Here is a 22,256-nt window from a genome sequence, read left to right on the forward strand (position 1 = left end):
GTAGGTACACATAAATCAGAACAAGATACTTGTCTTAATCTTAGCATCTCCCCTCAAGAGGTACCTCTTACACGCGAGATCCACATTTTAAAGGCAGATGCTCTGTCCAGCCCGTCCCCACGTCATCACGCCCTGCGATCGCAGCCCATAATTTCCATACATCCCATCCACCGATTGCTGGGCCGGCTTCTTGGTGAAGCTTCCACCCTGGAACTCACAACTTTTGCCCATCGTTGCGAACGCGGTACTCATTCTCCGACTGCTTACCGTATTCCCATGGCCCCGTAAGCGACTTTATGGCACGTCCAGCTCTTGCGCTGTATCCACCCGCCTCGAGAGGCTTGTCCGTCCAAGTCGCACGAAATCGATTTCTACGGAGCCGCGTGTGGAGATAGCAGCCATCGTCATGACGGACGATCATCACACCTACGGCGCCAAGTGCCGCTTGGCACCTGTTTCTCGAATTGAGCGCGAAGACGAGGTCCCTCCAGTCCAGGCTCAGTTCTTCTACTCGTCTGTCATCCCTATTGATGATCCTCTCTCGACATCCTCAACCGTCGGTGCCGATAACAGGACAAGCAAGGGTCAAGTGCGTCCCTTTGCTCGAGGTGATAATAATGCGTTGGAGAAAGCCTGGTTGGGTCTCATGTCTGAGTCTGCTCGTCACGCGCATCAGGATGCACTAGAGAGCCATGGTCGTGCTGCTGAATTCGACTCGGATAGACTGGCCTCGATCATACAAGCCGTTACCACAAAACACTGGGACAGGCACCGTAAAGGCTATCAGCCACAAGACGTAGCAGCACCAGCTGGCGATGTTTTGCCCTCAACACCCGTGTCCGCTTGTTGTTCCGAGCTGGTTCTTGACGTTTCTGAGGAATTAGAGCAAGGCTTTTGTGCACTCGTCAGGAGACGCAACGCATCTTTGAAAGTTGATGAAGTCATGCAGCAAATCGTTCTTGCTCTCGATAGACTGAAGAAACAAGCAAACGACGAAATAGAGACTCAGCCATTGCCGGGAAGCCCACCCTTCAGTCGTCCCGGGACGGCTTCTACTACTAATACGAACCACCCATTAGCTCGCATGCCAAAGACGACAACGGATTCGAACAGTACTAAACGTCGATCAACTATCAGTGAAGCGCGAACCAGAACAAACAGTCTATCCATGCCCCAACCTGCTAGCCAGCCTCTTCGATCGCCAACACCTTTCGGAAGTCTGGGGGGACTTGCAAGGCCGCCAGTTCTTGATGATGGAATCTCTGGCAGACCATTTGTACGTGTAGGAAGTCCGGAGACACAATCAGAACCTGGATCCCTTCCTTTGCCTGGTATTGGCGGCCCGGCTCGCGATGTCGCTCGAACGCAAGATCAATCTCAGATAACTGCTGGTCAACAAACTACCACACAAACCACCGATACAAAGGTTACCAAGGTTGAGGTAACCCCACTCGGTATTGCTGAGGTCGCAGTAGGGCTATCAAGATTACATATGGTTTCTTTACCAATGCTCCAGATGAAACCAATATATTGGTCTCCTATCAACGATGTTGCAGTCGTATCTCGAGCAACATGGTTTTATAGGTAACTTTGGCATTTCTGATCAGGTGAAAAATCACTTACATAGATACAGAGACACGATGCTCCCCATACCACCTGCTGTTGCGAATCAGCTTGAGGCTGGCTATCACGATCTACGGCCATGGACCGAGACCTGGAATGATGAACTTCGATGTGCCATTGATGTCGGACCGCCAGGCGAAGAGAAGGTCTCACATATGCTGTGGCCTAAGGAATTGGAGGTCGGCTCTGGTGATGATTTCCCAGAGCCAGCAATTCCAACCGATCCGTTTTGCGCAGCCCGTTGCTTTCGTGGTGAAGCAGCTGCTGAAGGGACCATTGAAACGACCCCAGTTCCAACAGTCGCCCCGGAAGATCAACCTCATCAAACCCGATCGTATTCAAACTACCACGTATTATACAAGAACGCCAAAGAAGCGTTCCTTCTGAAGCCAAGCCTGAAGCCTTCGGCATATTACGGCCGAAGACCCGTCATGAAGATCATGAGGGGTGTCACAGTTGGAATTCCTGTCATTCGTGGGTTTGATCGGGCAACATGGGAGCGTTTTCACCACAAGAAACAGACACCTAACAAAGCAGGAGCATCTGCTGCCGAAGAGTCGCACGAGAGCAGTGGACAAGATGTGTGCACAGCGTGCAAAGCGGACAAAGAAAAGCATCAGGTTACGGACTTGGTCTTGGTCGCTCACGGCATCGGCCAAAAGTTTGCTGAGAGAGTGGAGAGCTTTCACTTCACCCATGCCATCAATGGCTTCCGCCGAGCCGTCAATATGGAACTTCAAAGCCCCTTGGTGAAGCAGGTCCTGCGCGAAGATCAAAATGGGCTAATGATCCTGCCCCTGAATTGGAGAATGGGTCTTTCCTTCGAAGATGGAGGGCCAATGAGAGAGGAAGACAAAGACGAATACACGCCAGAAGGCTTTGGACTCAAGGACATCGAGCCCGATACAATACCTGCCGTCCGCAGCATGATATCAGATATCATGTTCGATATTCCGTTTTACATGTCCCATCACAAAGGAAAAATGATCAAAGCACTTGTATCAGAAGCAAATCGTGTATATCGACTCTGGTGTCGGAACAATCCAGGGTTTGCCGAAAATGGGCGTGTTCACATGATCGGCCATTCGCTCGGCAGCGCTATGGCTCTCGAGGTTCTCTCCAATCAGCCAACCGAAGCACCCAAGCTGGACTTGACACGAAAGGAACCAGAAACAAAGTTTTTCGAGTTTGACACGACGAATCTTTTCCTGGCAGGCAGTCCCGCCGGGTTCTTCCTCCTCCTCGAGCGCGGAGTGCTGATGCCTCGCTATGGCCGCATGAAGCCCGGAGCTGACTCGAGCGACATTGTTTCGAGAGACGTGGTAGCAGAGGCTGGCACTTTTGGTTGTTTGGCCGTCGATAATATTTACAATATTCTTGCTAAGGAGGACCCTATCGCATATCTTCTCAACGGTGCCGTCGACCCCGTTTACGCGGCCAGTCTGAAAAGAGCATATGTCCCAACTATTTCTGGTTCTCTTTGGAAATCTGTCGGTGCGGCGATGCGCGGAGTAGTGCCCGGTATGGCACCGGCACCTAACATGCTTGTGCCAGAACCAGAGCGTCCAACAACGATACGACTTCCTTCTCAGTTGGAGCTCGAGGTGCATGACTTTGGCCGCGAAGAAATCGCTGAGAGAAAGGCGTTTTTACTGAATGACAACGGACAGATCGATTGGTACCTTCGCTCAGGAGGGGGGCCCTTAGAGATCCAGTATCTAAATATGCTCAGTGCGCATTCCAGTTACTGGACTAACCATGACTTTATCCGAATGCTTTGCATTGAGATTGGAAGGAAGCCTGGTCGAGCTCATTCGATTCCCGCATTACGGGCAGTGAAGGCAGCGAAGCGACTCTTGGTAGACTGAGACTGATTTCTTTCACTTTGGTTACAAGGCACACAACATTATTATCTTGCTTATTCTGTTTGGTTTTGTTTAAATAGCAGGGCGTACAGTGGAATGGGGAACAATCGGCATCTTGGTGTTTGGCCTTTTAGATTTCATCCGGGTCATGGTTCATTAGATTTCCCTTCAAAGGGCTTGCATGGCATGTCTGTAGATGGTTCTTAATATATTTTAATTACAATAATACTATGAAACAACTTGGTATCCTTTTGGGCGTGCGATCTATACTGTCCCGTCTTTGTCAATAGCGCAACTATCTAGTTGTTCTCGAAAAATCTAGAAGCCGTCCATCTCCATCATGTCCTGGTCTAGCTCGTCGTCATCATACTCAAAGTTGTTTTCTTGCGCAGCTGGCTGTGGCCGTTGCGCCTCCTCTTCGAGTTCCTTGATCCTCTCCAAGTCCATCTTCTCCTTGTGTTCCATCAAGTCCTTGTAGCCCCATGTGCTGATACCTTCCTGGTCCTTAGCCCGGAATGGTTGCGCCATGGTCCGAAGGAATCGCCTTGCGCTGCTGACCGCCATATCAGTGCTCAGGTTGACATCGGATTCTTGTAGACCTTGGTTGATCCACTTGGGCAGTTGTGTACGCTTCTTCTGGAAACGACGGTCGGCGAGAACCATGATTCCATAGTCGTCCTTTCCACGTAGAACTCGTCCAAGACACTGGGCAGCATGCCGCATTGCGTCGAATGATAGGAAGTCGTTTTCTTTAATGCGATATGTTTCTCGCAGGAACTGGAGTCTCGCCTTGAGGATACGAGACTCGGTGTACTGGAAAGGTACTCCGATACACAGCACAGTACGACCGTACTGGTGGTCGAAATCGATTCCTTCAGAAACCTTTCCTCGGGCGACGCAAAGCAGCACCGCACCTCTGCCATTACAGCACGCTGTACGATATGTTTCCAGGGCAAGCGAAGTTTCCTGGGCATCAGGTGTTTCCACCAGGATGAGCTTGTACTTCCAGACCTCATCGAGCACGCCCATTCCCTGCCACATACTGATGATCGATTCCATGTAAAGATACGAAGGGAAAAAGACTACCATGCCATCGGGTGTGATCTTGGCAAATTCAGTAAGCAGGTTACCATAGTTTCTGACCACACTAGGTTCATTTCGGACTTGGAAACTGGTTGATACAGAAGCCTGGTCGCTTCCTCTGGTAACAATCATGGGCATGAATGATCTGCGAGCCAACGTCATTGCGTACGACTCTTGAATCACTGTCTGAAAGTCCAGCATCTTGGGGTAAATCTCGAGCGGAGAAATAGTACCAGATGTGATAATGACGGAGTAGAACCTGTCGAACACGGGCTTGATAGCGATAGCAGCATCAAGACAGGTGAAATGCAATACCGGGTTAGGGACTTCAGCAGTATCTGATTCAAAAGGCTCGAGGATGAGAAGGAAACCCTTCTCATAGGTAGCCACCAAAGTTGCGAAAGTGGCAACCTCTTGTAGAGGTTGGTAGTCCTCGATGTTGGTAAGTTCCAATGTCCGAACAAGTGATGTCAATCGCTCTGCACAGAATCTCAGTGGCTTCTTTTCGATGAAAGTATGTTCTCTCAAGTGAGAAAGGAACGAAGGCGGCGTCTCGGAGATGACTTGGCGAACCTTCATCCTTGTCTTGAGATATTCGATGAATCTCTTCAAGAAAGCAATAAAGTGCTCCGCTCTCCTGATATTTCCTGGGACGGCTTCTTTAAGCAAGTCTTCTGGAAGAGCTGTGAATCCGTTAGCACTCTATTTGTCAATGCATCGGTTGCAGAAACATACCAGGGTTTGCCATAAAGGCATCCTCTTGGCGTGCCTCATCAGCATCGCGTAGCCCCTGTACTAGTTTCTGGTACTCGTTCTGGAGTTGTTCCTGATCTGTGTCACGCATCTGCGATATCTTGTTTTCTAGATTTTGAGCACCTCTGGTTGCTTTGCGCAAGGAGTCTTCTGTGATGTCTGTGCTAAGAGACTCGATACACACGTTATCGATGTTGTGGGCTTCGTCAAAGACAACGATACAGTCCTTGGAGAAGTCTTTGGACACACGTTCTGCAATTTTGGGGTCGAGGAGATAGTGGTATGAGAAGATGACAACATTGCAATATTGCATCTGGAACATGGATTAGCGTCTTTGAAGAAACTTCTACCAGACCTGTATACATACCATTCGTCGTGCGGTAAAGTATGGGCACTGCTTCTGCTCCTCGCCATATCGGATAATGTCATCAAAAGACCAGACACCGTTGGGAATCAAATTGTGAGGCTCCAGGAGGTCGAGATTCTGTTTTGTTACTTAGTGATGTCCCTAGTAAAGGACTGCATCGTTTTTCAAGACTCACGTCGTGATACACGCAGACATCAACATTCTCGCCACGTTCTTTCTTCTCCTTGACAAACCCGGCAGTAAGACTTCTACAGCGGGCATCGACAATGGCGCCGCTCTTTTCCCGCTTCACAGAAGGATGGAGGCACAGATTCTTTCGACTTGTTAGGCCAAGGCCACGGAACTCTTCCTCGTACCCGAGCTCCTCAGCGCGGTACTTCATGAGAGACTTCAACTCCACTAATGCCTTTTCGATTTCAGACATGGTACCTTGGGAGGGGTTATGTCAGCGTGTAAGTTGATGTATTTTTAAAATACGACGTACGGGAACAATAGATTAGTTTCCGTTTCTCAGGCATGTATTGCTGGTAGGCGACGATGAGGGACAGCAATGACACTGTCTTTCCTGTCCCTGAAGGCATTTCTAGAACACAGTGACCTCCTGCATCCAGGGTCTCTGAAAGTTCAAGGTTAGCGATCCCAACTCCTTTAGCGGGAAACAGAGAGCACCTACTTTTGAGATCGCACATGTAGCTTAGTGAAGCTCATGGTCAGCGTTTTGGTGCACGATGGCTCGGAAAACTCTAGAAACTCACGCATATTGTTCTAAGAAATGTTAGTCTGACCAAGCAAGCGATCGACACTCGGGGATATATATAGCTTACCTGGATATATCCTAGGGTAAGGGAATAGCACAGGCAGGTCGCTGAGACGTGTGAGTAAATGAGGCACCGGGAATGGAGGAGACCGTACTCAATGTTGAACTTCATGATGGGCTAGTTGTTTTGTACCAGGGTAGGCCCTCGGCGAGTTATTCTATGTCTGCAGTTGACGAAAAGCGTGAGGCGTGACGTGAACTCTGTGATCAAAGCGAGTGTCGCGAGGTCACGTGCTAGAACTGATGTCACCGAGTTTCGTTGAGAGCACACCGAGAAAGCCCCATAACTTACCCGGTAGTGGTCTGCCTATAAAACCGACCTCAAATACGAAAGAGCGAATCTTCCTTTGCAACTTGACATTGGTTTGAGATAATTGATTTCAGATTGAGATGTATCGGTTAAACATTTCTAATCCCACTAGTCGGATTGCGTTTATGCCCTACTTTCTATGACTCTCGATACAAGGCAAACTCTTTTTTTAAACGTTGTATTAACCATCAAATAAGCTTAGAATATGAGTTAACTACTAGTCCAGAACATAACAAGGTTCAAGGACAGTGGTTGTGCGTTGAGCCAGTTTTCAGATAAAATAAACGCTGAAACCTTTTTACTTTACACCTAAAAATTGGCTCTCACCTTGCTCATGCAAGTTCAGAAGATGGGCTAAGGGGCTCGTGTAACATTGTACATATAACGCACTTGCAAGGACGGTGGTGGTTGTTCGATCAACGGTGCCGTAACTGGTAAGGTCCACCTTGACTTCGCATCTGTATGGCATACTTATGCCGGTAGTCCAATGTGACAGTAGCAAGCTAGTATTAATTTATTTATGTGAGGAAATGGATACCATGGAGTTTGAAGTTTGGGGTCGTAGAAAAGAGTGGAGTTTCAAGGGAGAGAGCCTTTTATTACCCGTGGTGCATCGAAAAGGTTATGTACTACTTAGATATCGATTGTATACAAAGCACTTAGGCACTATCTCTTGCTTGTAGGACAGACGTATCTGATAAAAGCATTGAATTATCAATTTGTCATTGTTGACAGAGATAGGTTCATACAGATAGGTTCTTAGGTTAGTAGTCAGAGTAGTCTAGTGGAGGAGGATGTCCAAAGTTTTAAGGTCGGTGGGGACGAGACAAGGGAGCTTGAGCTTGGGGCGGGCTGTTTTTCTGTTCGCATCGCGTCGCAGGGCGCTAATGCACCGGCTTTGTCTTGTTCTGGCCCGTGATGGTCATGTCACATCACCTTGGACTGACCTCGACTGACATGCCACTTTGGAGTTTTGGTCTGCCCCTGAAGTGGTCATGGGTGCTATACAAATAATGAGCATCCCATGGAAGCCACTCGAGACTACTGCACAGATCTCATACATAAAACGTTGTTGGTGCAATGTTTAACCAGAGTCGAGATGCAAAGTCGATTGTCGAGTGTGATCCAAAGCCTGCAGAGACTCCATACAGTAGCGTCCAGCTTCCCCGCTCATGCATGCAGCTCCCCACCAATTATAACGGCGACGCAGCGCCAGCTTCCCGCCCCATGTTGCGTTTCTAGTGGATCCTCCCCCAATGGTTGCCCGCCTAGGTCCTAGGTCACCCATCGTTTCCTTGGTGTTGACCACTATCATGAACCCCAAACGCCCGCTAGATTTGCTTGACATTGGATATCACGGACCTCACAGTGGCAGGTTGAGGAATGTCTCCTGGATTCAAAGGAATAAAATCCTAGATAGCTATACAATAAACTGCCTGGCCTTTCTGATATATATATATATATATGCAAGTAGGCGTCTAAACAAATGCTGGCATGGTACAACATATATAGGCACTGCCCGTTTGCTCACCCCCCGGGACCGGACCACCCTTATCATCTATCATCAAGATTCGCCATCAGCCAACCGCCATCTGCATTTCTAAACCATCCAACCAACATCGACATAGTCCAACTGCTCGATAAACAGACCAAAAACGTTGCCGTGCTGAAACTACCTTACGACCCTCCATTCCTTGCATATACAGTACTTGAGTACCTACACTATCTATCCGACTACCGGCCGTCATCTTGTTCCCCTCTTCTCTACCATCTCTGCTCCTTCATCTTTCTTGGCTTCACACATTCGTCCTGCATTTATTTTAGTCTATCTACTGAGCCTTTGCTCTTCATCATATCAATTCCTTCGCTCGCGCCTATCAATCGACTGAATAGGTACCCAAGTTTCAGCAAATCAGTGACGATCTATCTCCCCAAGCCCCGCCCAGGTTTACTACTACCTGCACGCGACAGACCCAGACCCAGACCCGACACTATCTCGAGCCTGCATCGTTTTATCTTGTTCTTTGATTTCAATTCGACAATCTGGTGCAGGAAATCTGAGACACACTCTGGCCTCGCCGGTTTTGCAATAAAAGTCCCCTTCCATTTCTTTTACCCTGGGCTTCATTTTTCTGGAAACTCAACCTCCCCGCATCATCTCACAGCATTCCATCCAGCGACCCTGTGGCTGGCTTCATGGTGCCTTGTCTCTTATTCTGATCTGAGCTCAGGCATGTGCGACAGTAGTCCGGTTACAGGAAGAACGAAATCGCGTGCCTCTCAAATCTGTGTTCCTGCTCTTGCATCATCCCTCAAGCTTTTGACCCCTGTTCCTCCAGCGTCTTGTGGCTGAGGACAGCAGCATATCTATCGCATTTCTTGCTTAGCATACGGTTTTTGTTTGAATTGCTGTCTGTTTGTCCGACCAATTTCAAAGACATCTGTCTTACTTGGACCTTGGCCAGATTATTGTACAACATACTGCATATAAACCCGTCCATATCTTTTCTCGTCTGCCGCCCGGCAGCATTACATACTTCTTGCAAGCTTTCCACCATAAGCTTACCTGTCCATCCAATCTGTCCCAATTGCTCTCCGCTGCTATGACTACCATTGCGCTCGCTCGACCAATTCCGCCTCATCGTCCCTCAAGTACCATCACTCCGCCGCTGTCTCTCGAATCCAGCACCACCTCTAGTTCTTCGCCATGTTCCGGGCCAATTCCTAACAAACACCTCCCCATATGTCCTACTGGACCCGCCTGTCCTGATGAACTCGACACCCCGCCACCATCACCACCGGCTCAGGATCAACTGCAACAAACCTCGGCTCTATATCCCCTCGATAGCTTCAAGCGAATCGATTCGGGCGAGCTTTCTATCTATGAGCTTGATGCGCTCAACGTTGCGGAAGCAATTGATGTCGCTTCACGCCAACCATTGCCCGATCCTGCGCTTGTCTTCCCATGGTTCCATGGCCTTCATCCCCAAAACCATGTTCAACAGTCTTTTTTTGCTGCCAGGCGACGTGCTACAAGACCAACCCCCTCTTGTATCAGAGCTCTCACTCTTGTAAAAGCTGACGGAGACCTCAACTGTGCGCGACTTAAGGGTGCCATCGCCCCCAACGAAATCATTCAACCCAACAGCCCTGCTAGGTTCATCGAGGCAGATCCACGCGAGGGCTTTTCTGTCAGGAACTTTCAGATCCAAACCGTGAAAACGGCTGTGCTGTCGGACATAATTGTTTATGGTCAGGATTTGAACAAAACTCGCAAAGTGGCGTGGGATATCGCAAATGCACAGAAACTATGGCGTGAAAAACACCAAGACCAAGGCGAGTGGATGCCAGAGTATCACACCTTTGTCTGCACAAATCCGTTTTCTAAATTCGAGGGAAATCACTCTGAGATTGTGGCCGTCGATGAGTCTGGTCATCTGACAGGCAATGTCCTCGACTTCTTTAGCCAGGAAAGGCGAGAGATGTGGGCGATGACGGAAGCATCTGAGTTCTCCAAAAATGTCTTTATGGGACCTACTCCCGAACAAGGGAGCCCCGAAGAGCAAAAGTACGACATTTTGATTGAGTGTAGTGACCTCGGACGACTGAACCCATTGGCTCTTCAGCTTATCGCTGAAAGTCCTGACCAAGATGGCAAGCAGCGATTCCTCGACTTTCCATCTTCTGGCAGTATTCTCCCACCAACATGGTCGCATTCAGAAGCAGATGGTATTCTAGAAACCTGCAAATGGATCTATCACCTGGCACATGGTTCGTACCCGGAGCCTGATCCAGGTCTGAGCACATGTGATGTGGACGCAGAGGGAGATTCACCCATGCCATCCGATCATGAGTCTGCTTTTGAAGTTAGACCTCACAAAATATTGCTTCATTGCGCAGATGGTTACACTGAGTCGACTATGCTGAGCATCGCGTACTTCAGTTACAGTACTGGACGGCCCATTCCTGAGGCGTGGTTGCAACTCCACACTGAGAAGAAGCGAAACTTCTTCGCGTACCCAACAGATGTTGCGCTTTTGACATCGATCACTCCAAGACTGCTCCGGGAATCTCCTGTTTGCAAAGGACTTAGCCTGACGGATATCACTCACCTGACAAGGGACGAGCCAAGCTGGTTCGCCGCCTTGGACGGCTCTTTCCCGAGCCGCGTTCTAGACTATATGTATTTGGGTAACTTGGGACATGCCAATAATCCTGATCTCCTACGGGCGCTTGGTATTACCCAAATTCTCAGTGTTGGTGAGATAGCCATGTGGCGAGAGGGGGACCTCGAGGCTTGGGGTAAGGAGAACGTATGTGTAGTGCAAGGGGTTCAGGACAATGGTATCGACCCGTTGACCGAGGAATTCGCTCGATGTCTTGATTTCATTGGTAAGTTGAATCTGCTAGGGTATAATGATCGAATTTGTAAAAGCTAATGTTGATATACAGACCGTGGTCGACGAAATGGCACTGCAACACTGGTGCACTGTCGTGTGGGAGTATCTCGAAGCGCAACCATCTGCATTGCTGAGGTTATGCGATCGAAAGGGATGTCATTTCCTCACGCGTACTGTTACGTTAGAGCCCGTCGTCTGAACGTCATCATCCAACCTCATCTTCGCTTTGCCTACGAGTTATTGAAGTACGAGGAGGCGCTTCAGCAGGATGGTGACCCTGACGCCGAGGTTAAGAGAACGCTGGAGTGGGCTGAAATTGCACGAGAAATTGCCCTTATGAATCGGCCATACTCCCGTTGAAGCGACATAGCCAGCGCATTGTGATCCTTTTCAGCAGACCTCTGGATCGACCAGGGCCTTGTTTTGTGTTTTTACCATATTCATGCACAGATGAACTTCCTTTTGGGCTGTCTTCGCTTTAAGATTTTCTTATTCGGACGAATCAGCTCAAATAACTGCAGGGCTGGACTTGCAGTTGGATAGGCGCATCGTTGACATAAGACATCTTTGAATGTATTTCAAAGGGCCTTCGTTTTTTTTTTGGCGTTTTTGGCAGGCACGTTTACTTGTTTTATTGTCCTAGCTCTGGAATATGTTTTGGCTTGTATTTGGACAATGGGCAAGTTCGAATTTGTTTACATATGGTGATGACTGATGACTACCAATGGCTTTGGATCGATAAATACTTCTCTGATTAACGCACATATTTCATTACTCATTACAATTCCTTCTTATTGCTGTGGAACTCATTTGGATTACCGATACGATCTCTCGACAACATGCGTTCCACCCGGATATCCACGACGGGGAGCAAGAAATCGACGAAAACAGTGTACATATTAAGAGAAGAATAGTTCCTGTTCGAAACACGAATCATACGAAAAGTGTAAACCCAATCCGATAAACGCCCATAGCAATGCTTCCGCTATATTGACCTCCCCTACATGCCGTAAAATTCCAGCACAATTACTTGTTGTGACAGATGGCCTCTCACTCGAGGGCGTTGTCCTAACTGCCATATCCTGAAGCGTCGCTTTTGTCGTCGCCTTCCAAGACACTGTGGTGTACGCTGTTAGCACGTCTCTGTAATTAATAAGTAGAACGATGTACTCACGAAAATTGCTTTACAAGATAACCTTCTCCGCCGTGCTCCATGTCGATATTGTAAACGTAGAAGCCTCCATCACTTGTCACAACCATGACCTGTGGGCTGCTACTGCTCATAGCTACAACGCTGCGTAACGGACCACCGGGCGCGTCCCGCAAAGTCCGCGAGGCACCAGAAGCAGCGGCGGATTTGGGAATCTTGATATAGGCGAAATCTCGCAACGGTTCCCACATCTCTGTTACGGACTGGGGCAGGTATGATCCCATGACTCCCGCAACGCCACGACCCATGATTTGAGAAGATCGACGGAGCATACTGCTGAACGAGCCACTGCCCCTTGTGTGGCCCCCTTGGTTGTTGCCTGCCCCGGCTCCCGGCCCATTCAGGTCTGCTGGTTCGTTCTTCGGCGAGTCTGCTGCACTGGCACCTGGCGACTCGGAATCGTCATAACTCCTTGCTCGAGACCAACGATCCTGTCGCTGCGAGGCGGGTGATTCGATAGGCGCACCAGCTGGCGTGGTATTTCCGGGTGGTGCCCCAAGTCGGAAGATATGGATCGTGTCCGAGGTTGAAGAAACGCACAACAAAGTTGAGCTGAGGTTGAAGGACATGCTGTATATAGTAGAGGGATATGTGCCGCGCCGGAATTGATATAACTTCTGGCCCTTGGGAACTGAAAAGACGCGAATGATGGTGCCTGTTTCACTGGCTGTGGCTAGTAATGTACCTTCGTTGTTCAGACAAATACAGCACAGCGGGGATCGATGCGCTTCAATAACATTGACTGCTTTGAGCGAAAGGGTGTCAAATATCAAGACTTCGCCTGACGTGGGCGCAACAAAAGTCGACTGAGGAGGAGCATGTGCCGGTCGATTCGCATCGGGGTCTTCTCGAGGCTTTGGTAAGGGGTAGGCGATAAAACAGTTCTCGGAGGATGGTGAGAGGGCGCATATAGCGGACGGGTTTGGCGATGTCGCAATGGTATGAAGAAGGCTCATATTGCTAATATCGTACAAGTATATCTCCTCCTCAAGCACAACAGCAAGTCGCTTTCGGTTGAGTCGGACGGCCAGGACGGCTGAAGGGAACGTGAGTTCGCAGATGGTGGATGCCCTCTAATGTGTGTGTAAGTGATGTTGGCTATCCGTGAGGACTGAGCTCTTGTACCTTTGTATTTTGAATGATTAGATGTCGCGGAGACAAGATAAGAGCGACGAGGGATGTCGAGAACAACATCTCGATGATGGCAATGTTACCATCATCGCTGCTGAAGATTCGAGAAAACGGATCTGTGTGGTAGATACGAAAGCCTTTGGAAGTGCCTACAGAGCAGAACCGCAATTAGTCCCAAGACACACAAAGAAAGATGCGGGCAAGGCGGTCCTACCGACAGCAAGACAGCTGTGATCTTGATTGAAGGTGATGAAATTAAGAGCCGGGCTGGTCATGGTGAAATAGAGGCTCTGGGGGCCAGGCTAGTATCTAGCCAGGTGCTGGTTGTGTCGTGTGTATTCCCGTAGTCAAAGACTCGAGCTCGACGCTCGAGAGGCGGTTTCGGTTGTGGACGATGTCGTGCGCGAATGCGGTATTGGGAACGGTGCGGCGGAAATGGAGTGTTTTCTAAAGAGAAGCGGTACTGATTTGAAGCGTATGTTAACACGAAGCACTCAACATGGCCTGTCGAGGTGGTGCGAGGTTGAATTAACAACTTTGGCGGTGATGTGAGAGGTTGGGAGGAGGGAATGAGTGGAAGACTTCCGTACGAAGAAGCGCGGTGGGTTGTAAGCTTCAAGGTTGGGACCTGCCCTGCTACACCTTACCTTGTCTAGTACATGATCCACTGTCCCTGGTAACCTTAGTCCCTGGTTACTTTCAACCTCGGGGCATGGGATAACAGGTAACTCACGAGAACACAAGAAGCTAACCTACCTGTCATATAGTAGTAAGTTAATTTAACTCCTCATATTACAAACTCTAGATGATGTATTCTTCTCAATACTTGGAGCTTATGGGTTGACTTTTCCAACTCGGCTTACACTGCTTAGAAAGGTACCTTGACAGCAAGCTCAGTGGGCTTAGTGGGGAAGAGGGGAAACCCACCAGGTAGGCACTATTCACCCAAGGTATGGATATCCCACCCTGGATAGCAAGCAAGCAGACAGCAATACATTGATTACTAGGATGCTTATTGAAGCTCATCATTGTTTCAACAAAACCCCTCGAACTTGAGATCATAGGAACCCACTCAATAAAGATCATGCTGAAGAAAAGTGCACCTGCGTCCCTGCCTGCCAGGTAGTATATATAAGCTGTCGCCTGGTAGTACAACGTCAGGTGGGATAGGCATCGGGCAGGTCCTAGTGTCCTGCCTAGTAGGTACCTACCCTGAGGACAAAAATAATAACAGTACTGACAGTTTAGATGACGAAATAAGTAAGGCACTGTATGACCTCAAGTCAGCACCCTTTGTGCTATCTTTTATTTCTTTATTCAGCTTTGAGGTCAGGTTTTCTGGCACCCCCCAGCATTAACAGATAGGTCGGGTGACGTCGACTCTCGTATCTTATCAAGATAACAAACAGTGCGACGCTAGAGGAGTAAAGCAACCGCAGTCATGATGGACCCTACCACACACGCTAAACCTCAAATAGTGATGAGACGGGCACAATTCACTAACAATTCTTTCCATCCAACGTCTTGACAAAGTCAATCTTTGTTGCAGATTTGGCAAATCGACCCCTTTGCAAGTTCTCACTGCCTAGGTGAGTAGTACATTGCATCTACCATGGCCAAAGAAAAGCCCTCGTCCACACGGGTGGCCAAGACGCAGGCTCTCGATGACCTGATCATGGGGGTAAGTTTTTTATTTCGCTTTCACACTTACAGCATAACTTTTATATCTAGTCACAATTAATCAGGTAACTAACTGACAACACTCGCAGACAAACAGCAGCAGCATTGTGTCCAAGAGAAGTGTTGAACGGCTCTACTACCCCAATGAGCTGCACTTCTTTCGATACTTCGTCAACAAGTTCCAACGGAGAGCTCCTCTCATAAATCGTGGATACTGGCTGAGACTTAGGGCCATTGATGTGATAGTTCGTCAATTCATCACTACCCCAGAGCCGGGCCGAAGAAAGGTGGTCATTAATCTCGGGGCAGGAAGGTGAGTAAATGACCATCTCAACTGTAACTCCCAAGCACTCATCGCATCCTTTAAGTGATGTTCTTCCTTGGCAGTCATACCATCGATATGGCGATTCTTGTGGGGATGCACTATTCATAGATGTCGACTACCCGGATCTCATGCGAAAGAAGCGAGCAATCGTCCTAGGCACCCCGCAGCTCAGCGAGTTGTTGGGCGAAGATCCTTACATCAGTGAAAAAGACACAGACCATCTCCTTCTTCGCAGTGACAAATACTGCCAGGTGGGGTGCGATCTCAGGGAATTGGAAACCTTACGCAAATGTCTCGAGTCGTTTCTACCCTTATCCGAATGTTCAGTCTTGTTTGTTGCCGAAGTCTCGGTGACTTACATGGACACGATATCGGCAGACGCTCTTATCCAATGGGCAAGCTCTATCGGACAGGGTATTTCACTTCCAATATTCTGTATCTCTCTATCATGAAGCTAATCGTCTCCAGCTGAATTCTGCCTTTTGGAGCAAATCCTACCTCATGGGCCGGATCATCCTTTTGCCAGCACCATGTTGAAGCACTTCAACAAGCTCAACACATCTCTCAAATCTGTACACCAGTATCCAACCGTTGACAGCCAACGCACCCGGTTTGAGAAGCGAGGCTGGAATAGTGTTGATGTCTGGGATCTGTGGGAGGCTTGGAACAGCGAGGTGTTTCTCAACTCATCCGAACGGGCTGCTCTGGACGATGTGGAGCCTTTTGATGAATGGGAAGAATTTATTCTCTTCGCGAGGCACTACATTGTTCTACATGCCACATCTTATCATAGGAGTGAGAAGGGTGCTGGGCAACAGATGCTGGCCTCTCCGTCTGGCAAGCATGTCAAAGCAAACATGGTAGTTACCAAATCTTTGGGCGCACCCAAGCGTCGATTCGGGTCACCATTGGTAGCATCCAGCCCAGAAGGAGGACAATACCTGGTCCACACCTTAGGCATGGGGATCAATGCGAGACTTGATTCATGTGACATATACTCTATTCAAGAAAGCAGCAACTCTCTCGAAATGGCACCTGTCGGACCTTCAGCAAGGATCTGCCATACGACTACAGACCTGGGGCAGGGAGACTTTTTGCTTGTTGGAGGCCGTGCCTCTCCCTCAAAGGCTTTCAGTGATTGCTGGGCATTGAAGAAAAGTTCGAACAGTTGGGAAAAGACATTTGACCTGCCTGTTCCTTTGTTTCGACACTCTACTGTCCATCTACCGGGTTCGTCACTCGCTCTGGTATTGGGCGGCAAGACAGGGCCCTCCGAAATATCATCGGATTACTTTATCTTCCATCCTGTCAGAGGATGGCTCAAATGTGCGGTTTCTGGCGTATTACCCAACTCTACCTTTGGAGCATTTGCCGTAGCTTCAACCAACCTTGGAAGCAAGCATGGGCACTTTGAAGGCATGTTGGCGGGTGGAATAGACGGAGAAGGAAAGATCAACAACCAGGCCTACTTTTGGACTGTTGATGTCACAACTTATGAGGTATGTTATCTCACACTTCAGGAGGCTCGCAAGATAATACTTGCAATTGCGCCAAGAATGATATACTGACGGGGACGTAGCCAAGCATCCATTTTGAATATGTCCCAAATTATGACCAACACTCCTGGGCCTTGTCCGTATTCGGTGCCCAAACTGCCAATATCGAGCCCTTGAGCTTTGTGTGTGGTGGTGTTGGTCAAGATCCTTCTTCACAAGGCCAATCCATGGCTTGTCTTACCGTAAAGGACAAATCACTAGAGGTTCATCTCGTTGATTTGGGAGAAAAGGTCGGAAAGCTGCCTTTCATGGTAGGCTCTGCAACTGTTTCGTCTGGTTCTCAACTGGTCATCGTTGGCGGAGGAGCTACCTGCTTTTCCATGGGAACATTCTGGGACACAGGCGTTTACAAGATTGACCTTGCAGATGTCGTCTCTGAGATGAATCCCGGTAGAACAATTCGTAATAAGCCAGTCGTTGTCAGTTATCAGAATTCACCAAAGTTGACACAGCCAACGACAGACGGTGTGCATCCTGGGCCCCAATCAAATGCCTGTATCACTGCAATCCCAAAGATCAAGTTGCAATCAAAATCCGATTTCGAAAAATTGGTCCAGAATCGAAAGCCGGTCATCATCGAGGGCCTGGACTTGGGTGGCTGCGTGGAGAAATGGAACTCGGAATCCATGATCCAGAGTGTGGGTGAGACTAAAGAGGTTGGTTAAGCTAGTCCATCCGAGCCCAGATTGGCTTGCTAATTTGGAATATCAGGTTGTTGTCCACGAATGCCAGACTTCGACGGGCAAGATGGACTTCAACTCCAAGAATTTCCGTTACGTCACTGAGCCATTCTCATCGTTCATGACTAAAGCCGCCAGAGGAGAAGCGTTATACTTGCGTGCTCTCTCCGAAGAAAAGCCTACAGAGGCACCGGCAAACCTTGCAGAGGATTTCCCAGGCTTGGCTGACGACTTTCGGTTGCCAGAAGAACTTGGCTCGGTCAAGGATCGGATGTTCAGTTCCGTGCTGAGAATATCTGGTCGAGCAAACATGTGGCTGCACTACGATGTAAGTCAACCTTGAAACTATAAGCTGCCTTGTCTGGCTAACCGGTTGATAATTCCAGGTCATGGCAAACGTTTATACGCAGATCCAAGGCTCAAAGCGGATGGTTCTTTTCCCACCAACTGACGTTAGCCATTTAGCATTTGCACCAGGTGCCTCGAGCTCCAGCCTTGACGTCTTTTCAGCCCTAGATACGCATCGACTGGCATCGACCAACCCCTATGAAGCATTCTTGAATCCGGGTGATCTTTTGTTTATCCCAGCTATGTGGTTCCATACGGCCAGCCCAGTTACGGATCTTAGCGTCGCGGTCAACGTTTTCTTCCGGGATCTTGAAAGTGGTTACTCAACGGGCAGAGATGTATATGGAAACCGGGATTTGGCCGCGTACGAGAAGGGACGCCAAGACATCAGCCGGATTACCAAGAGTTTCGATCGTTTGCCTTCTGAGATCCGCCAATTCTACCTGAGGAGGCTTGCGGACGAGCTGCTACACGAATAACAATGACGGGATAAAGTAGCAACAGACTTGGAGGGTCGTGATGGAAGGCGGGAGGCTTTGAAGCTATCTACATATACTTGTTTTTACGGCTCATGACGCTGCATTTCTCCCTCAACAAAACGCCATCTATGGAGCGGAATCAAGGACCCTACATAGCCTACCCAGACTTTCGTTAGGCTTGCCGAGGACTCTGCGGGTGAGCCAATGCTCGTGATTGACTTCAATCCAACGAGACGATGGCTTTGTGGCTAAAGTCAATGGGCTGGCGGGGCTGTGATTGAATTTCCAGGTTGAATATACCTCACCCACCAACTCACATACCGAATTAAGTGATTTACCTTACCCGTTTCGAGGTCAGAGCGCACTAAACATCATGATTACGCTGGCACTTGCATATCTCTTTAAGACCGAAAGTTATTACTTTTAGCGTCAGATTAGCGAGGCAAGGGTCAGAGCCTATCAGAGAGGTTAGTTAACGCCATAGGAATAAATACTTAAATTTACTAGCATTATACACTATAGAAGAAGTCCCAGCACTTCTATTAAGTATATAAGGGTATATTATATTCTATATAGATCTTTACTATACGCTATAGCCCCCCTTTAGGTTATAAGGCTATTATAATAAGGCCTTTATAGCTATAATAGTAGCTTTTCTTATAGTTATTATATATGCCTTATATATACCTATTAGAGGGTATAAAGGTATTTAAAGCCTAGATATACTTCTAGCTACTAGCTTTAAGGCTATATTAGCGGTATAGCGCTATAGCTAGCTGTATTTATTAGTCTTTAGGTAACTTTACCTAGTCTTTATAGGCCTTAAGGCGCTATACTTATAGGATATAGCTATTAATAATAATAACCTTAAGTAAGAAGCTCTAAGCAATTATATAATACCCTCTATAGTAAGTATAATACTTCTAGTTATTATAGAAATAAAGCTAATTATTATAGTCTATAGCATTTATATAATTATTATATATATATAAAAACTTAAGGATTATAACTTTTTAATTAGCTTTATTACTAAAGGCTTTTTATATAGCTTAATTTTATATATTTATTATAGCTAGGCAGTAATATTATATAATAACCTTCTTATTACCTATAAAGGCAGTTATAAGTATTAAAATAAGCTTTTAATCCTTTTAAACTAAATATAGCATTTAAGGTAAATATTAGCTTAATATATTAAATATAAAAATATTAAAAAATATATTAAATACCTAATTATTAGGTAAAGTCTTTTTATAAAGGGTATTTTAAGTATATTATAGCTTACCCTTTTTATCTTTTACTTTTAATTCTATAAGATTATAATAAATACTTAAGTTAAGGTATATAATACCTATAGTAATAAAGCCTTATTTATAGAGAACTTAAAATAGCTTTATAGATAAAAAGAGGTTATTAATAAAGATATAATATATTAATTTTAATAGTATTTTTATAAGGAAAATAATAACTAATTATATTAGATTTAATATTATTATATAGTTAAGAGATTAAATATAAAGCTACTAATAGTAATATTATAAGGTAATTATATTATATATTAATAAATACTATAGCTAATTAATAAAATAACTTACCTTTATAATAACTTAAATTTTATATCCTTTTTTAATTAGTTTTTTTAGTATTTTAATAGTATTATAGCTTTACTTAATATAGTAAATTATATATTTATTAATAGATATAAAGCTTTCTAGCTAATAAAGGTATAAATAGATAGCTTTAATAATATTTAACTATAGGTTAACCTTCTAATATACCTTATATAGCTTAACCTTATATAGATTAAAGGTATTAATATTATAAAGTTAAATAATATAATATAAAAAGAGAAATTAATTTTATAGTATAAATCTTATAATCTTATAGATAGGATATTCTTTTATAGCTATAAGGCTTTTCTAAAAGTTATAATAATTTATTAAAGGATAGAAAGTTATATAAATAAAAAGCCTAAAGAAAAGTAATAGCTTAATAATTATTATATCCTTCTATATAATACCCTTATAATCTTAGCTAGCTTAATTTATTTAAAAAGTCTAGCTATTTACTATAAAAATAGATAAGAATTAATAGAAAAGGTTAATTAAATTAAAGTTAATTATAAGGGCCTTATTAATATATTATATAACTTATAAAGGCATAAAGTTAATAGGGTTTTTAGTAGCTTAAGTAGGCTCTTTATTAGATATAAAAGTTATATTAAATATAGATTTATAAATAGCATTTTTAACCCCTATAGTATATAAAATTGCACTATTTTTATATTAAATATAATTATTTATATTATAATCTATAGTAATACCTTTAATTTCCTTTAATTCTATATTTTTTAGTATTTATTTAACTCTATAATAATTATAATAATACTAATTAAAAGTATAGCTTAAAGTTATAGCAGGAAAAATGGAAAAGTGGGGTCATTTTAGTGGGGGGCGCTAAAAGTAACAACTTTCGGTCTTAAAGAGATTGATACCAAGATCCACATTTAGTGTATGCCCTTGGGTTGGGGGTTTTCGATCGTGCGCTTACCCGAAGGATCCTCGATATTAAGCCATGGTGGACGCCATGACGGGTAATGAAATCTGCTGGGGGCAGTTAGTAGATGTCAAATGCTTTTTGATTCTTCACTTGGCCAGTGCCATGGTTAGTGTGATTGTAGACTTGCATGCACGGCGTTCGGCATGATGCAGAAAACAAGGCGAGATATCCGGAACACCACGAGGTCTAGACTAAAAATTGTCTGTCAACGGACACATGGCAGATTCACGAGCGGGTTCTCGTCATCAAGGTTAAGAAGTAAGACATGATGTTACAGCGGGTCACATCGTGTTGTGCTATGTATTGTACGTACGTGCACAACACCAACACTCGAGAACCTGATGATGACTGCAGTGCATAGTAGCAGGTCAGTCTCGTAAGAAATGCAAGGAGTCAATCTGAAATCCAAGCTTTAAGGTGCGACGGAATGGCGTCGTAGGGTCAACTCAAAGGGAGATGAGAATCAGAAAAAGGGAGGCAAAGGGTTCCCTTTTCGAGACAAGCCTGATGTTCCTACTGGTTCTTTTTCCATGTTACATTCCAGTTTGAGATCTAGGCTTAGAACATGACTCCAGGGAGGTACCGAGTACCGAGGATGTTTTTGCCTTGATGGAGATGTATGTATGTCTTTGAACGGGCCCTTTTCAACAAGGGGTTTGAGCCTTTTTCAAGACAGATAAACTTCCTTGAATTATGGACGTAGAAAATCATGCTGTCGTGTGTCTCAGCCTCGGCTGTGAGCGTTATCGTCAGTATTGTACCAGGTTCATATGTTACAGGCTCACAGGGGTCCCTGCTAAGCCACTAACCTTATAGATCATGGGTTGAAATTGCTTCTGCGGGCTGGCAGATAAGTAATGGCCGAGATATAATAAGAGAGGGGGATCGTATTAGATCGCCCGGGTTGTAACCGTACACTGTGGACCCTGGAGCCAGATATCAGGGTAGCCCGGATCACTTCGTTTGACTAGGCGTTTGCTGATTTTCCCGACGACATGGTAAACAAAGTAAAGGTGGGTTGGGTGCTCTTGGTTGCTTGCCACGAATGCGGTTTCACAAAAGTAGCTCAG

The 22,256-nt window shown here is 46.1% G+C and overlaps 5 protein-coding genes across 5 annotated transcripts, besides 8 other annotated features; 2 read left to right on the plus strand and 3 right to left on the minus strand.

The window, feature by feature from the left end:
- Nucleotides 1-3,806: 3,806 nt before the first annotated feature.
- On the minus strand, nucleotides 3,807-6,620 carry FPSE_04815 (uncharacterized protein; the record flags this gene model as incomplete). The annotated part of the gene is made up of 9 exons (XM_009257933.1): nucleotides 3,807-5,254; nucleotides 5,307-5,637; nucleotides 5,692-5,808; nucleotides 5,867-6,120; nucleotides 6,176-6,307; nucleotides 6,365-6,384; nucleotides 6,447-6,456; nucleotides 6,516-6,556; nucleotides 6,604-6,620. The coding sequence occupies 9 exons, from the start codon at nucleotides 6,618-6,620 to the stop codon at nucleotides 3,807-3,809; spliced, it is 2,370 nt and encodes a 789-aa protein (XP_009256208.1).
- Nucleotides 6,621-9,421: 2,801 nt separating this feature from the next.
- On the plus strand, nucleotides 9,422-11,578 carry FPSE_04816 (uncharacterized protein; the record flags this gene model as incomplete). The annotated part of the gene is made up of 2 exons (XM_009257934.1): nucleotides 9,422-11,210; nucleotides 11,271-11,578. The coding sequence occupies 2 exons, from the start codon at nucleotides 9,422-9,424 to the stop codon at nucleotides 11,576-11,578; spliced, it is 2,097 nt and encodes a 698-aa protein (XP_009256209.1).
- Nucleotides 11,579-12,286: 708 nt separating this feature from the next.
- FPSE_04817 (uncharacterized protein) lies at nucleotides 12,287-13,834 on the minus strand (the record flags this gene model as incomplete). The annotated part of the gene is made up of 4 exons (XM_009257935.1): nucleotides 12,287-12,335; nucleotides 12,393-13,501; nucleotides 13,554-13,708; nucleotides 13,774-13,834. The coding sequence occupies 4 exons, from the start codon at nucleotides 13,832-13,834 to the stop codon at nucleotides 12,287-12,289; spliced, it is 1,374 nt and encodes a 457-aa protein (XP_009256210.1).
- Nucleotides 13,835-15,171: 1,337 nt separating this feature from the next.
- On the plus strand, nucleotides 15,172-18,627 carry FPSE_04818 (uncharacterized protein; the record flags this gene model as incomplete). The annotated part of the gene is made up of 7 exons (XM_009257936.1): nucleotides 15,172-15,240; nucleotides 15,329-15,552; nucleotides 15,608-15,978; nucleotides 16,033-17,063; nucleotides 17,144-17,776; nucleotides 17,832-18,128; nucleotides 18,187-18,627. 7 exons carry the CDS (start codon nucleotides 15,172-15,174, stop codon nucleotides 18,625-18,627), a joined length of 3,066 nt encoding a protein of 1,021 aa, XP_009256211.1.
- Nucleotides 18,628-19,592: 965 nt separating this feature from the next.
- Nucleotides 19,593-19,622: a repeat region.
- Nucleotides 19,594-19,647: a repeat region.
- Nucleotides 19,648-19,676: 29 nt separating this feature from the next.
- Nucleotides 19,677-19,698: a repeat region.
- A 115-nt stretch (nucleotides 19,699-19,813) lies between these two features.
- Nucleotides 19,814-19,866: a repeat region.
- A 171-nt stretch (nucleotides 19,867-20,037) lies between these two features.
- Nucleotides 20,038-20,333: a repeat region.
- Nucleotides 20,334-20,437: 104 nt separating this feature from the next.
- Nucleotides 20,438-20,507: a repeat region.
- A 318-nt stretch (nucleotides 20,508-20,825) lies between these two features.
- Nucleotides 20,826-20,868: a repeat region.
- A 13-nt stretch (nucleotides 20,869-20,881) lies between these two features.
- FPSE_04819 (uncharacterized protein) lies at nucleotides 20,882-21,290 on the minus strand (the record flags this gene model as incomplete). Its single annotated transcript, XM_009257937.1, has 4 exons — nucleotides 20,882-20,901; nucleotides 20,951-20,968; nucleotides 21,178-21,230; nucleotides 21,277-21,290. The coding sequence occupies 4 exons, from the start codon at nucleotides 21,288-21,290 to the stop codon at nucleotides 20,882-20,884; spliced, it is 105 nt and encodes a 34-aa protein (XP_009256212.1).
- Nucleotides 20,903-21,024: a repeat region.
- Nucleotides 21,291-22,256: the final 966 nt, after the last annotated feature.

This window comes from Fusarium pseudograminearum, chromosome 2, assembly GCF_000303195.2.
Source record: "Fusarium pseudograminearum CS3096 chromosome 2, whole genome shotgun sequence".
In the NCBI taxonomy this organism is placed as follows: domain Eukaryota; kingdom Fungi; phylum Ascomycota; class Sordariomycetes; order Hypocreales; family Nectriaceae; genus Fusarium; species Fusarium pseudograminearum.